Source organism: Sinohyriopsis cumingii, unplaced genomic scaffold (assembly GCF_028554795.1).
Source record: "Sinohyriopsis cumingii isolate HCF-2022 unplaced genomic scaffold, ASM2855479v2 utg000229l, whole genome shotgun sequence".
Classification (NCBI taxonomy): Eukaryota; Metazoa; Mollusca; class Bivalvia; order Unionida; family Unionidae; genus Sinohyriopsis; species Sinohyriopsis cumingii.
The window spans coordinates 7,930,862-7,945,332 of record NW_028315879.1 but is presented as its reverse complement, the minus strand read 5'-3'; the positions used below and the strand labels follow the sequence as shown (position 1 = coordinate 7,945,332).

Here is a 14,471-nt window from a genome sequence, read left to right as displayed (position 1 = left end):
AACCTGTAATAGTTGTGGCCATTGTAAGGGTCTTCGTTGATAAATTCGTTCAAAAGCAGACGAAACTTCAGTTGCTGTTTCAGTTGATAATAGCTCTACTTCCTTATATCTGCTTGCAATGTTAGCGACAGTCAACGCGTGTTTGTATGTTAATTGACGTCTTCCAATTCTAATAGTATCATGTGGTAAAAATAAAATATATGTTTGATGAACTTCAATAGGAATGCTGACATCAAAATGTGCATGCTGAATTTGTTTACGGTGGTGGTAGTTAAATTTGCCATATTGCCTGTCGTGCTAACCATTTTGCAGCAAAAGAACGTGTAACGTTTGCTGCATCAGCAAGTTTACCAATCACTGTTCTACCTTTCCAATATCCTCTTGGGCTATAATAAATCGATTCCATTATTTTATAATAATCGGTTGATTAATTACCAGCTCCGAATAATAATTTACCTTTCATCGCTGATATTACCAACCAATTAGCTAATGATTCTCTGAAATATTTATTTTTTATGGAATTTAATGCATGAATCAGTTTTATGTCTGCAATATGTAGTTCTTGCATATCTTTACTTTTATAAGCTACATCCTGAGCGTGACATGCTTGATCAATATCATTAATAGGATAATCTCCAGGTCTTGGTTGATCTTGTTTATCAAGTCGGATATCAAGTCGCATACAAGAACCACAATAGTTATATCCCGGAAGATGTTTTTTCTCCTGGGTATTTGGCCTATGGAGTTCCTGGTAATTTTCCAAATTAAGTAGCGATATCACCACCAATTTTATTATCAGAAATTTTTTACTTATTTTTACCACATTTTACACATTAATCTGTAAGTGTACGCTTTTTTTTTTTTTTTTTTTTTTTTGGTTATTATTGTTGTTAATCCACTTGTGGGGGTGAATGCTCTACATCGAACACAAAATATATTCATATTATTATATTTCTACAACATGGATGTCATTCATTTCTCAGCTTCACAAAAACAAGATCCATTAAAACATATTTCAGCATTACCGAATTCATTCAGAATGATAATAACAGGTCCATCTGGGTCTGGTAAAATGCAAGTACTTCTTAATTTGATAAGAAGGCTCAAGTGGGACAATTTATATTTAGTACCTCCGTCAGTTGATCAGAGATGTTATGACGTACCTAAAGATTTTAGTGAAGATGCAAAATTGTTAAATGAAGACGGCGATGACATTATTAATTCTATAACTGACATTAATGATGCACCATCCGTAGACAACCTTGATGGATTTATTAATAATCTCGTAGTATACGACGACGTAATGCTGGACAAACAAACAAATCCGGCTCGGATATTTTCAAAAGGTAGGCATCAAAATACATAGTTGATTTATGTTACTCAACAAAAAACACAAATACGTAAAGTGATCAGAGATAATTGTAATATTTTAGTTGGGTTTAATGGAGTTGATACACATACTCTGCAAAATATTCATCAGACTTAGTGTAGTGGGGATATGGACATGATTAAGTTCAAAAATTTCTTTTCAAAAGCACAATCTACTCCACACGGATTTAAAACAATAAATTTACATGACACCCGAGCACATTATCATAAAGGTTCTGATAAAATCTTTGGATAAAAGACTGATAATTATAGCAGCAGAGAGGGTGCGACCTCAATAAAACTTCCGGTGGGTAAACGAAAACAAGCATACAAATTTAGAAAAATACTAACGACAAAGATAACGTAACAAAAAATCTAACCCAGTTAGAGAAACTCTCGGTAAAGTTAGAGGCTTCGTTTTAGCATTATTATCCTTATATTTTCATTTTCGCAAGAAGCTTTATATTTCAAAAATGACATTTGAGCGAAAGGACTCTTCACCCTCTCCGCTGATAAATCACAAACTGGAAAGAGATCCACGACCTTTTTCTTGAAAATAAGACCTCCAACATGGTATGCGGGTGTTCCGGAGTGGCCAAGTGTCTAAAGTGCTCACTATTACTGATCACTGCCATCTCTACCTGTCTACGTGGGTTCGACTCTCAGGATCGGCTAATGTGGGTATGTAAGAAAACTTGTCGGTAGCTTCTCGTGGGCCGGTGTTCTTTCCAGGGTTTTCCTACACCATTAATACTGGCTGCCATTTATAGCTTATGTTGTGGTATGCAATGCATCCATTTATGTCATAAAATGTATACAATAGTGTATCCAATATTTCAAGTAATAAAAACATTGAATAGTGATTCAGACTTTTCAACACAACAAACCATCACCCTCATACAATATCATATGTGATACCTAATGACGACGTCAGTCATTCTGGCACTCTTGTTATTCCTACTTTTTTGTTAGTCACCCCTCTTTTCAAAATTACCCTAATGACCTACATTTTGTAATTTCCATGTTCAACACCAATTACACACTGCATGAATGGTTGAAGACAATGGCAAACTAGATTAAAGTGACATCATCTTAGTGCAAGCTTTTTGTTCATGTCGAATATAAGCTGTTTTTCATTCATTTTGTCTTGTAAAATACCACTATTTTACCTTACATGTTATAAAATGTATCCCTAGAGGTACTACAGAACCAATTGTGTGCTGAGAGAGATTTTTGTGTAAAACAAACCACCTACCTATACATATATGCAATCGTAACTAGTAACTAAAATGCCCAAATACATTTCGAAATGCAAAACAAAGCCACATTTTCACAGTTGATCATGTAGGTTTAATGCCATTTTCAGCACATGAAAATGGTAGGGGAAGAACCCAGTGAAAACCCCAATAAAAACCACTGACCCATGAGAAGTTACTGGCAAGCTATCTCACATACCAACATTGGCAGAGCCCAAGACTTGAACACACGTCCACAGAGGTGAGATGGCAATCAGTAAAGGTGAGCATTTTAGACCTTGGCTTCGGTCATCACAGCACATTCTGGCTCGTTTCTTAAATATTTGTAATGCTATACTCACCACACTGATTAAACTTTTCATATAATTGGGGTGGCAAGAGAGGGAACACATTATTGCAATGACAATATGTAAATGTTGCAGGGGAGCAAATTATTTTAACTTCTGTATGTAAATGTGACCAATATGTACTTCATATGTTCAAATGTCAATGTAGTTCACGTTGTCAGCATTTCACTGTAACCATCCTTATTTCTGCTGTGATTAAAGAACTGCAAAACAATTTTACTCCTGTACATTTAAAAAAAAAATATTCATGAGACTACTCATCCCTCTAGATGATGTTAAAGATTTTCTTTTATTGCATATTCTCTGTTTCCCTAACTGCAGGAATAATCACCCACACCTACTTTCCAGTTGCATTACAACTTGCTGACCTTCACAAAATTAGTAACTGAATAAAATAGGAAACAGCTCCACCAAACACTGGAGAGATGGAGGCAAGTCATTAAACGTTCTATCAACTTCAGTAATAATATAAATTTAGACATAACTATGAACAAATATTGGTCATACTCGTATGGGCAATTGAAATCCATTTAAACATAAAGTTTCTATTGGTGCCTTTATAACGGCATTTTCCGGTCTGGTTTTGCAATATGAAATGTACTTTTCAAATATATACTAACACCAAACCTTACTGAATTTAGGTATGACTCCAATATATTTGATTTAAGCTCATTTTAAATGCATAAAATGCGATCACATCAGTTATTAAAACACCACTATTAAACAGTATATTATTATTACCTAATGCTGAAGTAGACCCCACCCTACTACTTATATTTCTAGTTGTAATTTCTTTTTGGTATCATTCTATAACATGTTCAATCAATATCGCGACAAGTTTAATTTTTTACCATTTGTCCCTAAGCAAGGCACTTTACTTGCCTCAGCACAATATCAGCTACAAAATAATGTCGTGACACACCTTTGAAAATATACAATGTTTGCAGACAGATTGGTTTTGTTTGCACTTAACACATAGTTGCCAACATCATGATGACAAAATGGAAGCTAAGCAACTTTTCCAGAGCTACCAACCTTAACAAGACCAATTTTTTGAAAGGTGTAACAAAATATAATGAACTGATTTGTAAAGTTAGAAAGCATGCATTAAAACATTTCAAAAGTAAAATTTATGACTGATGCCGCAACAATCAAAACTATTCTCAACTAAAAAGTTTGTCAAGTGCATCCAAGCCTTCATTACCTCCAGTAGTTTCACAAACTGCAGTTCCAAACCCTATGATGCAATTCTTGGAGTTTTTCCTATTTCACATATCAGTAATCATATCTACCACCATGAGACATACTAAAATTAATACATCCAATAAACACAATTGGTGCCCATTCTACTTTTCTTCCTCAAGATTCTCAATATTCATTTCTGTTCTTCTGTACTAACTGCTTATTTTCCCTTTTATCAAACTGCATCACTTGTTTTTTGTTATAAATTCAATAAGCAACTCCTATTTACCAGACCAACTCCACTAAATCGTAAACAATACATGGATCCAAACCAAAAGCTGACAAGCCAGCATCCAGATTTTACTGAAACAATCTAATTTCCAGAATTTATGTTTTAATCCACAAGTCCCTATTTTAAGGATCATTTTAGTTAAAACTATCAGAGTTGATAGGTATGTTTTCCCAAGGCCATATTGACCAGTATAGCTGGGGTATCAGAGCTACAACCCTTCAATTGCTTGTCTGATTTTCTACCATTTTGGCTGCCACAGCCCCTGTTCCAAGGATGAAGTGTCAAAACAATAACAACAAAGTCAAGTCATATTCTTTTATTTTCTCAAGATACAAATCCACTTTCATCTGAATTTTATTTCTTCAACCACTGGGACTTTTTCAGGACTGTGATCTAATTTATGAATTTCCATGAGGATCAATCGCTTGAATGTTTCAACCTGAAGTCCTGTTTTGCGCATAGCTCTAATGTGTCCATTTCATGGATGAATGGGTACCGAATGAACAGAGTTGCCAATCTCATTCGATGCTTATCAGGAATCCAAGTGTTCATTTTGCAGAAGCAGCCATTCCAGAAGAAAAAGTATATTCATTAAAGGTAAAAAACCTATGCATGAGCCTACATATATTCATACAAAGAAACAACACAAGCCCAACCGCATTAAATGGTCACTCCATTTCCTCCTATTCCAGAGCTTGAATTCTTTGAACATGTGGCCAGAACCAGGACCATCAGCATTAGTCCTCACGAACCATCTGAATCCTTCTCATCTGTCTCATTATGCCCTTACTTGCAGACTGTCTGGATTCTTGATAGGTATTGTTTTCACATTTGGAAACTAAATTTTATGTACCAGCGTATCATATTCATGCCAACAAACTCTAGTCCATAATCATATGTCCACACAGAAAACTGTTGAATATGTATCCAATCAACATTTTGATTTTACCCAAAATTTCATAAAGATATTTCCAAATGCAAAATTGGCACTAAAACTTTGCAACGATTCCACAAGATCCTGTGGCATGTACTGTATACTGTCAGGATTGGTGGCAAAAATTGGTACAAGCATAATACACTATACATGCAGTCAGATACTAGTTCAAGCAAGTCTGTTGCACATATCCATGAATAAAAAATAATTACCAGCAAGAAAATGGTTACTCAGATCCAGTTTGCAGAAAACAAAAACTATTTCAGAAAAGTAACACACAATATATATATATACATATATATATATATATATATATATATATATATATATATATCCTTTTTGGCTGATTTCTAGTAACTTTCAATAAATTATAGCAAGGGTTTTACTGCCTTCAATAAAAACTTGTAGCATTAAGACACTGCTTTGCATCTACTGTTATGGCCTAAATGAAACTTAACCTCAGCTTTCTCCATCATCCTCTGCCTCTTTGAGCCATGTAAAGAACTGAACAACTTGTTTCATAGCCACACTTTTGCCCTCTTGTTCCTGAGGGTCCTCACTTTTCTCCCATTGAATAAAGGCATCCTCTGAAATTATGTCTTCATCGTACAGTATACCAAACAGCTCCCGCAATACACCTGGAAATGATAATAGTGCTTTATTAAATATTTGCCCTAGTAAATGTATAGATACTTTATTCTAGCACACCTGCCTGCACAACACAATGTCCAAGTTGTGCAACATAAGCATGTTCATAAAACCACAATATATAATGAAAACAAATGTCCTCTAAGGCCAACAAAATAAATGAGTGTTCCAAGTTGGCCAACTGTCTGTTTTTCACTGCTCACTCTAGCACTTCCCCACCAATGCCACCATGGGATTAAAACAAATTGAAAAAGAAAGAATTCCCTAAATGATATGTGCGTCTAATTGAGCTGGTTTAGCCCAGTACTTGAAGTGCTTAGTACTTTCTATAAACTAACAATGTAATGTTTTGAGAGACAAAAATAATCAAAGTAAAAGAAATAACTGAGCCGGTTTAGCCAAGTGCTTGAAATGCTTAGTTCCTTGTATATAATAATAATTGAAATGTTTTTTTAAACAATTCCTTAAAGTCAAAGAAAAAATTGAGCCGGTATTAATCAATATATATATATATATATATATATATATATATATATATACATATAGACAGAGAGAGAGAGAGAGAGAAGAGAGAGCTAGAGGACACATAAAAATTTTAAAACTAGTGTACTAGGAAACATTTTTACAGTGGCCTAAACATGATTTTCGGTCTTGCTACAGTACTATACTATGCCAATAAATAAAACCACAGGTAGTAACATAAATACTGTTGGATATGATATTAACACTCTACAGTCTTTGCCTCAATCATGCAGTACATTGTCCAGAATGGTATAATAGTCACATAAATGATAACACATTACATTACAATCTACCCTGCTCATCTGACATGTTATTATCTTTCTAATGTATTGCAACTATATTGGGTATTTTATACAACAATCATCTGTTTAATGACAACGGTGTTCATTTCAAATGGAAATGGTTAGCACCCGATCAACTAAAGTGTGCCATGACAGGGTTCATACATAATTCTGAATGATAAACGCAAAGACTTTTCCCAAACTTTCAAAGGCTAAACATACATTTCCAAGACAGATTATCGCTAACATTTTGTATACAAGTTATGTCATATGAGAAAATAATGAATGCAAAATACTACAATACTACTTAATTATGAAATTCAAACTTTAATTAATCAAAAGAAAGAGACCAGGAAAACTCGACTACATCTGAATCTAACTACTGTGGACAATTTTATTTGTGATTATGGAAAGAAATTAAAATGTATGGGTTTATTTCAATTTTCAAAGATTTTTTAAAGACCTCATGGTAATATGCTCGATTTTCCCAAACTTTCAAGGCCTTGAAAATGCTACTGCATTTTCCCCAAACTTTCAAAAACCTTCAAAGACCGCAAGAACCCAACACGAGCTTGATTGAACTGGCATGTTTGGGCCCATTTTTATTTACCTGGTGGGTGTTCCAGCTTGTGTACAAGTGCCTGCAGTGCGAAAAGAGCTTGCAGTTCAAAATTTGCCTGGTGATCCAGGTATCTCTGCAGTAGATTATTTCTTCTTTGTATCTGACTTTTGTCCACCTTCATGAAATTGTTACTGCTTACTGCAATACAAAATAATTAGAAGTGCATTCCTTTATGCACTGATGGTATGAGAAGAAATCAACAGTAAATTAATAGTTTCATCATAATGTAATATCGAGCTAAGTTGACAAAATGAATTAATTTTGAACACTAATAGAACAGAAATTAAAGTCAAATAAATAAACATGCAAGCAACTATGGGCTTCTCGATGCACAAGTCTTCTGCATGTCAAAAGAGGCAACAAAGTTGGAGGCAATTGTTTTGCCCTGGGATGGTCCCATGATAATGTATCAAAAAGATACTAATACAGATGACCTGCCAGCCACAACAGCATACATGACAAAACCCACCCACCCAGGTGACATAAGCATAACTATTGCTATTTTAAGTGGCAAAAAGGCTAATTGGGTTGTATGTAATCTAAACATTACTTGCAAGAACTAAAGAACATATGAAAAAGATACTTTTACTGCTAAGATGGTTCTGCAGCTGGGCAAAATCTATTAGAACCAGAATACAAACACAAAATATACTGAATAATTATTTATATTCAGCACTCACTTTAACTAGCCTACATATTTAAATAGAGTGATCATGAACGGGTATTCTGTATTGTCATGATCAGGTGTTTTGAGTGTTGTATTACATTAATCTCATTCTTGTTTGTAAAACCTTGCTGATTTGTGCTTTTTCTGATCTGACATATTTTGAAATGTGAAAATATACATCTGCCCCATTTTCCATTCTATAACGTCTACAACTCACACCATACAATTTTCAGTTAACATCTGGCACCATTTGCTTTTAAAGTAATGGACTTGCTCATCAATATAAAGAATCTGAGGTCAAGTTCATATTTGAAGAAACCAGTCAGTGTCATTTATTTGGGAAATATGTCATATGCAGTTACTATAAATAGCAAATAAGGAAAGTACTATTAAGCTATTCTTACACAGTAGTCATTTTGTTAAAATATTTTTAAATTTAAGTGGAATTAAGGAGATAATAATAAAATTTTATTGCTTTAATTTTTTTTAATGCACCAAAAAATCACAAGCCATACAGTCTAACATAAAACAATTTGCTGACAAAAAAGTTATCATCATGCAAAAAGCGTAATTGTTGGCATTTATGCAACATGTCCATCCCTGTATGATAGTCTATTCTAAAGATGTAATATATTTTTGTGTACTTCTATTGTTGGCTTCATGAGAATGTATTTGAAAAGTTCTTGTGAATCATATTTTGGTTGATAGTTTGTTTGATAGATTTCCTAGGTATGACATTTGTACTTCTGGCAAATTTGTGCATCATATTTGCTCTCTTTGCACAGCTATTGTGAATGAAAAGGAATTTTTTAAAAACATTTTGGCACCTATAAAACTCAGGAATTTGGAATTTTTAAAAATAAAAACTCTGGACGATTCCAAAGAAATTAGGATTAATGGCAGGTCAGTATTTGCTGCAGGGGTCTTTTTTTTTTTTACCTCAACATCATTCGATGTACCATATATAAAGACAAATATGGTCAAATCGAGAACTGAATTCCCTCTAAACAAATCAGACTTCTATCTGCAACAAAAATAATAAAGTGTTCAGCCTAATAATTTTAATGGTCAGCTTAAATAGCCTAACACTGATTTGGTAATTACTAATTCATAAACTACAAAAAGTCAAAACAGTTACATTCATTTTGTCCTTGTTGTTGGGATGGACCAGTTAAAATGGACCATGTTTCTGATCCAAGTGCATAACTGGAGATACAGCATAGATGAAAATTACTTCCAAATTTCAACTGCTGTTGAATGCAACTGATGCATTACTTTATTTAATTTTAAGTGTCCAACAACAATTATATGCGATGATGTCCACTCATCATTTGATTTAATTTCATTTTGATGAACGTGTTTTTTTTATATATTTAATTTGAATTGAATAGCTTTTATGAGTTACAAGTGTCAACTAATTCAAGGTACCTCTTCCCCTCTCTCTCTCTCTCTCTCTCTCCAGGGCAAAGTAAAGGACAAGTCGAGATCCTCACCTGTTACAGCACTCTTACAAACAGCCGTCATCAGGGCACGGATGAAATATTCTTGTTTAATTGTGTGTTCATCTACTTCTCCCTCTATCCAATCAAGCACCTCTCCATTGCAACAGCCTTTGTTTGTAATCAAGTCATTCAGGCTCTCCTCAATGTTTGGAATGGCTTTGATAGATGTTGGGCTTGTGGGAGCACTATTTCCACCTTTGGTAAACTCCAGGTTCTAAAGACAAAATGGTATGTTGTATATGTATTCCATATTGCCACGAGTGAATACATGCCAACCCCAAAGTAGGTATCAGTATAACTAGTTCTATTAAAGTGGCAATACAGCATAATTTGTGCAACAAAAATGTAATATATGTATATTGTTATGTATAAATAATTTAATTGTTAATTTTAAAACAATTGTTCAATTTCATGCAGTTGTAATGTAACTTTGTTTACTGAATTGGATATTGTCCACAACTGAGTTTAGTTCTGTTTGACCTAACTTTTTTATTTCATTCATGAACAACTAATAACAGAATCACTGTATCTAGTTTCTGACCTTGATTCCGAACCCGTAAATGTTTTGGTAAACAACTTTAAAAAACAATTCTTTCTCAGAGTAAGAATTATGAAGTCAAGGTCATACCTTGACGATGTGATAATTATCATGTAACAAACTTCTATTCCTTCTGGAAAGATGAACTGTTGACCACCATCCACGGATCTGTTTTGCATTTCAGTTTGTCATATAAATCATGTTGTGATAAAGGACTGTCAGGCTCCAAATATGTTGTGACCAGTTTGAGTTGAAATTTTATGTTATTGAATTTCAAGTGATACTTTTCCCTGGAAATACACAAGTGTTCCTACAACATTCTTGGATAACAACATTTATTAGAAGTTATTTCAAAACTGGAATAATATTTTCTGTCATTCAACAAGAAACTGTTGACATAACAGCACCTTGCAGGTTACAATAGATGTCATCGTCTTCCATTTTGGATTTCATCGGGATTCAATTACTAGGATATTTTTAATTCTTGGATTAATTTTGGATTTAATTTGTAAAACTGCAAATTCTTTTTTCTCATTTTTTGCCTGAGATTCTAGGGAAATAAATTATTTGTTAAATTTGACAAAAGCTTAATGTCTTCACTCTTCTGTTACTTTTTGTTAGAGCCTAGACTCGTAACAATATATTACATGCCAGAATTGCAGCACATAAAAATATATTTTCTTTTGCTGTTATTACTAACCTGGTTCTGCAACTAGTCAAAATCTTTGTGACAAAGGGCAAGGTTCATATGAATTGGATCAGAATACGAACATGAAATATCCTGAAAGAATCTAAATGCTCTAACATTTTCCTTCATATAACATCAACAACTCACACGATATAGCATTTCGCATAACAACTGGTGCTATTTTCTATACACATGACCTGCTCTGCTACCTAAATGACTTAATATAAAGAATATGAAGACAATTCTTATCTGAATAAACCCGTCTGTTTTCTTGAAAATGGATCATATACAGTTGCGGAAAATAGCAAAAAAGGAAAGTACTCTTGTGCCATTCTAAAGCGGCAATCGTCATTTTAAGAATATTGTCAAATTTATACGCGTGAATTTTAAGAGATGATAATAAAAATGACAAAAACAACTTTTTATTGCTCTACTTTTATTTTTTAATAATGATTATGCCAAAAGCAAAATGGTTGGTATGTATGCTAATGATAGCCAAAATTGTAAAAGGCAATCCAAATTACAAAAGTTGTTTTGTTATGGTGTTTAATGCTATTGTGGCAGCACAAGACAGGTCATACATGGTCTGTTGAAGGAAGAACATGGTAAAAACACCAAAAAGAACCAAAAACCCACACTAAGCTACTGGCAAGCTTTCTCATGTACCCACCATGACTAAGCCCGAGACTTGAACACACACACACACGTGAGATGGCAGTAATACCTAACGGACAGCGCTTCAGACTACTTGGCCACTTGGATCCGCAAAATTTCAAAAGTAAACTTTTCAATATTAAAGCAAGAAATATTGCTGAAATGTCTACATAAAATTCCAAATAAATAAAAAAATGCAGAGCCTCTCAAGTGCAACAAGTTTTTGACCAAGTGAAATCCACATTTATGTATCAGCATTTATTTATCTGGATATGTATGATTATTTCTGAAGCTTTCCAACAATTTAAAAAAGTAGAAAGATGGGTGCTTTGGTTTTCACATTATAGACCCGACTATTATTTGTGGCCCTGTAAGCATCGCATGGTTGATACATTATGGTTTAATGATATCATTGCAAAATAATCGCCAAATGGTGCCAATTAAAAGTTTCAAAACTAGAAACGAAGAAATCAGATATAAATACATTTTGGAAGATCAACCATTCACCACTAAAACATAAAAAGGTTTAATATTTACAATCGTGTAAATATCTTTAGGTTTCTTTATCATTCAAGTGCAAGCAAACCACCACACCTGGCTAAGGAACTTGTCTAAGAAGAGTTATTCAGGAAGACCCATTTTTCTTGGATTCGTACTGACTTTGTCCATTGATCTTGGTCATCCCAAAACCAATAGGCCTCTTCCAAACCTACCACGTAAGCCCACTACAAATTATGTTCAAGGTATGTGGTCTGCAACTAAAACAATTATGCAAAACCAGTTTTATTGCACACTGTGACCTTGGCCTTCAATTCCAAATCAAATGGCTTCCTTCTTATTGAAATTATGTCATTCACACCCTCTGGTCGAGAACAGACACTTACAGACAGCAAAATGTTTTCATTTTGATCCAGTTACCAAACTCAACACCAAAATTTGAAGTCTTCTACTGTACCTTAAACAATGCCATCCACAAACTTTACTTTAGGTCTCTTATGCAGAACTATAATAAGTTTAATGATCAACAGGCTTCTTTCATAAAGCACTAGTTATGCACAATTTGTGGTGAATTCCAGTTACTATACAGTATGAAATAGATGGGAGGAGGGACAAACATCATAATACAGTACACTTCACCTTTATGACACGGTATACAAGAAGCAATTTGCATAAAATGGAAGGTTAAACCTACCTTGTCAGTAAGGAACTGATCAATTTGGTTCTTTGGAACAAAATCTGACCAGTGCAGTCCGGATGCAGCCCACAACCTTCCGACTTTCTTATGACCCTGAAACAAAACAAAAAGACTTTGGTTAAATATATTAAAACTGGATGTATTACATGCTTCTCAGGCGCTGCACTCAGAAACATCAGATTCTGTCCCACTTTATTGTTTGGAAGGGGGGATGGAGTTACAACGTTCTACACCTTTATTATTTTGCTATTATTTTCAGACACAAAGAGAATATGCCAAAACTTTCAATAATGTCATATCTGGATGAAGTCCGGGGTGGTTTTGTGGTCTAAGGTGTTCATGACATCTCACCTGTTACTGTCTGTTGGTTCAAACCTCAGGCTTAGTCAACAAGGGTATGTGAAAAAGCTTGCCAGTTGCTTCCAGACCTACCAACCTTAACAAGGCCTTCTCAGCAAGGTGGTAGAATGTTTCCTTAAGTTGGAACAGTTTTCAGTAAGAGATAACAAAATAGTGTTGTCCTTCTCGATATTTTCCTCTCAAGAACCTGTATATTCCATTTATTTTATGTATTGCCCCTTTCATCCGTTCATGTTGCTTATTGGATGCCATTAAATAAAAATATCAACAGCTTGATCATGCAGATGCTTTGAATCACAAAATATGCAGTTTAAAGTGTCTGAGAAACTCCGGTCAAGTTAGGCTGCTTGCCTGACCAATTGAACTGAACCTAATAGGAAACCTGGATCAGAATCAAACACTGACATGTCAGAATGTGGATACTGCAAACGATCACTTTTCCTTTATTTGTGCTTTTATTCCTTAGATCTGTATTTTAAGGGTCATTTATGTTAGACTCCAAGCAAAACTGTAACCATGTGTAGCCAATCTGAAACAAAAACTGACACTTAACCCACACAACAAAAACTGGCAAGTCAGCACATATATCAAAATGAAGTGTACATGAACCATAAGCACATGCATTCGTTCCGCAATTAATCAGCCAAAGATACCCTAATTAATATATACACGAATACCTATCTATGAAACATTCCTCATACTAAAATAACAAACTTCGTCAATTAAGCATTATTATTACTTAACTACTTCTATTCTTCATGACATCGTGAATACTTTTCTATTAAACACTTCTTTCAAAGGAACAATATATGCCCAGCCACTTTCCTGGCACAGAATTGTCAAATATCTGACAATGTCATTAGGACTGTTCCAGTGAAATAAACATGGGACACTGGGAAGACACTTTTAATGTAGAATAGTCAACCATACATGCATTTTAGAATTTCACATTGTTTTCATATGAACTATTTGGGCAATCTAAGTACCTTAGCATATATTTTATAAAGTGCCTTCCCTAGGCTCAATGTAAATGGAATAGCCCTCAGAAAAAGTTGGTCTGTGGTACACATCCTGCAGAACTGACCTCTCTATGACTGGCATCGTGGAGAATTTCCGCAACAAGAATGCCTGACTTGCCATTGGCTTTGAGGGGTTCACAGACCTGTTTGAGGAAACCAAGAGGCACACTGCCATCCTGTACCATGGGGCCAATAAGCTGACCCAAGTATTCCCAAATCTTTGGAATATCAATCTCCATGTCTTCAGCAAACATCAGGATCTCATTTAACCTGCAAGGATACGAACAATTTCAAGGCATTAGATAGAGAAAGACCCTGTGAAATATTTAGTACATTTAAACAATATCCAAAAGGAAATGCAGAGAATGAGACATGCAGGTCTATGACATCTCATCT

The 14,471-nt window shown here is 34.4% G+C and overlaps 1 protein-coding gene across 1 annotated transcript in view; it reads right to left on the bottom strand.

Moving 5' to 3' along the window:
• Window positions 1-4,746: 4,746 nt before the first annotated feature.
• Window positions 4,747-14,471, bottom strand: part of LOC149774514 (eukaryotic translation initiation factor 4 gamma 1-like) — a 44,464-nt gene continuing 34,739 nt past the window's right edge. Inside the window, exons 17-21 of the mRNA XM_089945265.1 lie at window positions 14,141-14,345; window positions 12,694-12,789; window positions 9,613-9,835; window positions 7,441-7,590; window positions 4,747-6,017 (exon numbers count right to left, since the gene is read on the bottom strand). Of these exons, the coding sequence (XP_089801391.1) occupies window positions 5,839-6,017; window positions 7,441-7,590; window positions 9,613-9,835; window positions 12,694-12,789; window positions 14,141-14,345 (853 nt within the window). The 3' untranslated portion in view covers window positions 4,747-5,838. The remainder of the gene's footprint in view (window positions 6,018-7,440; window positions 7,591-9,612; window positions 9,836-12,693; window positions 12,790-14,140; window positions 14,346-14,471) is intronic.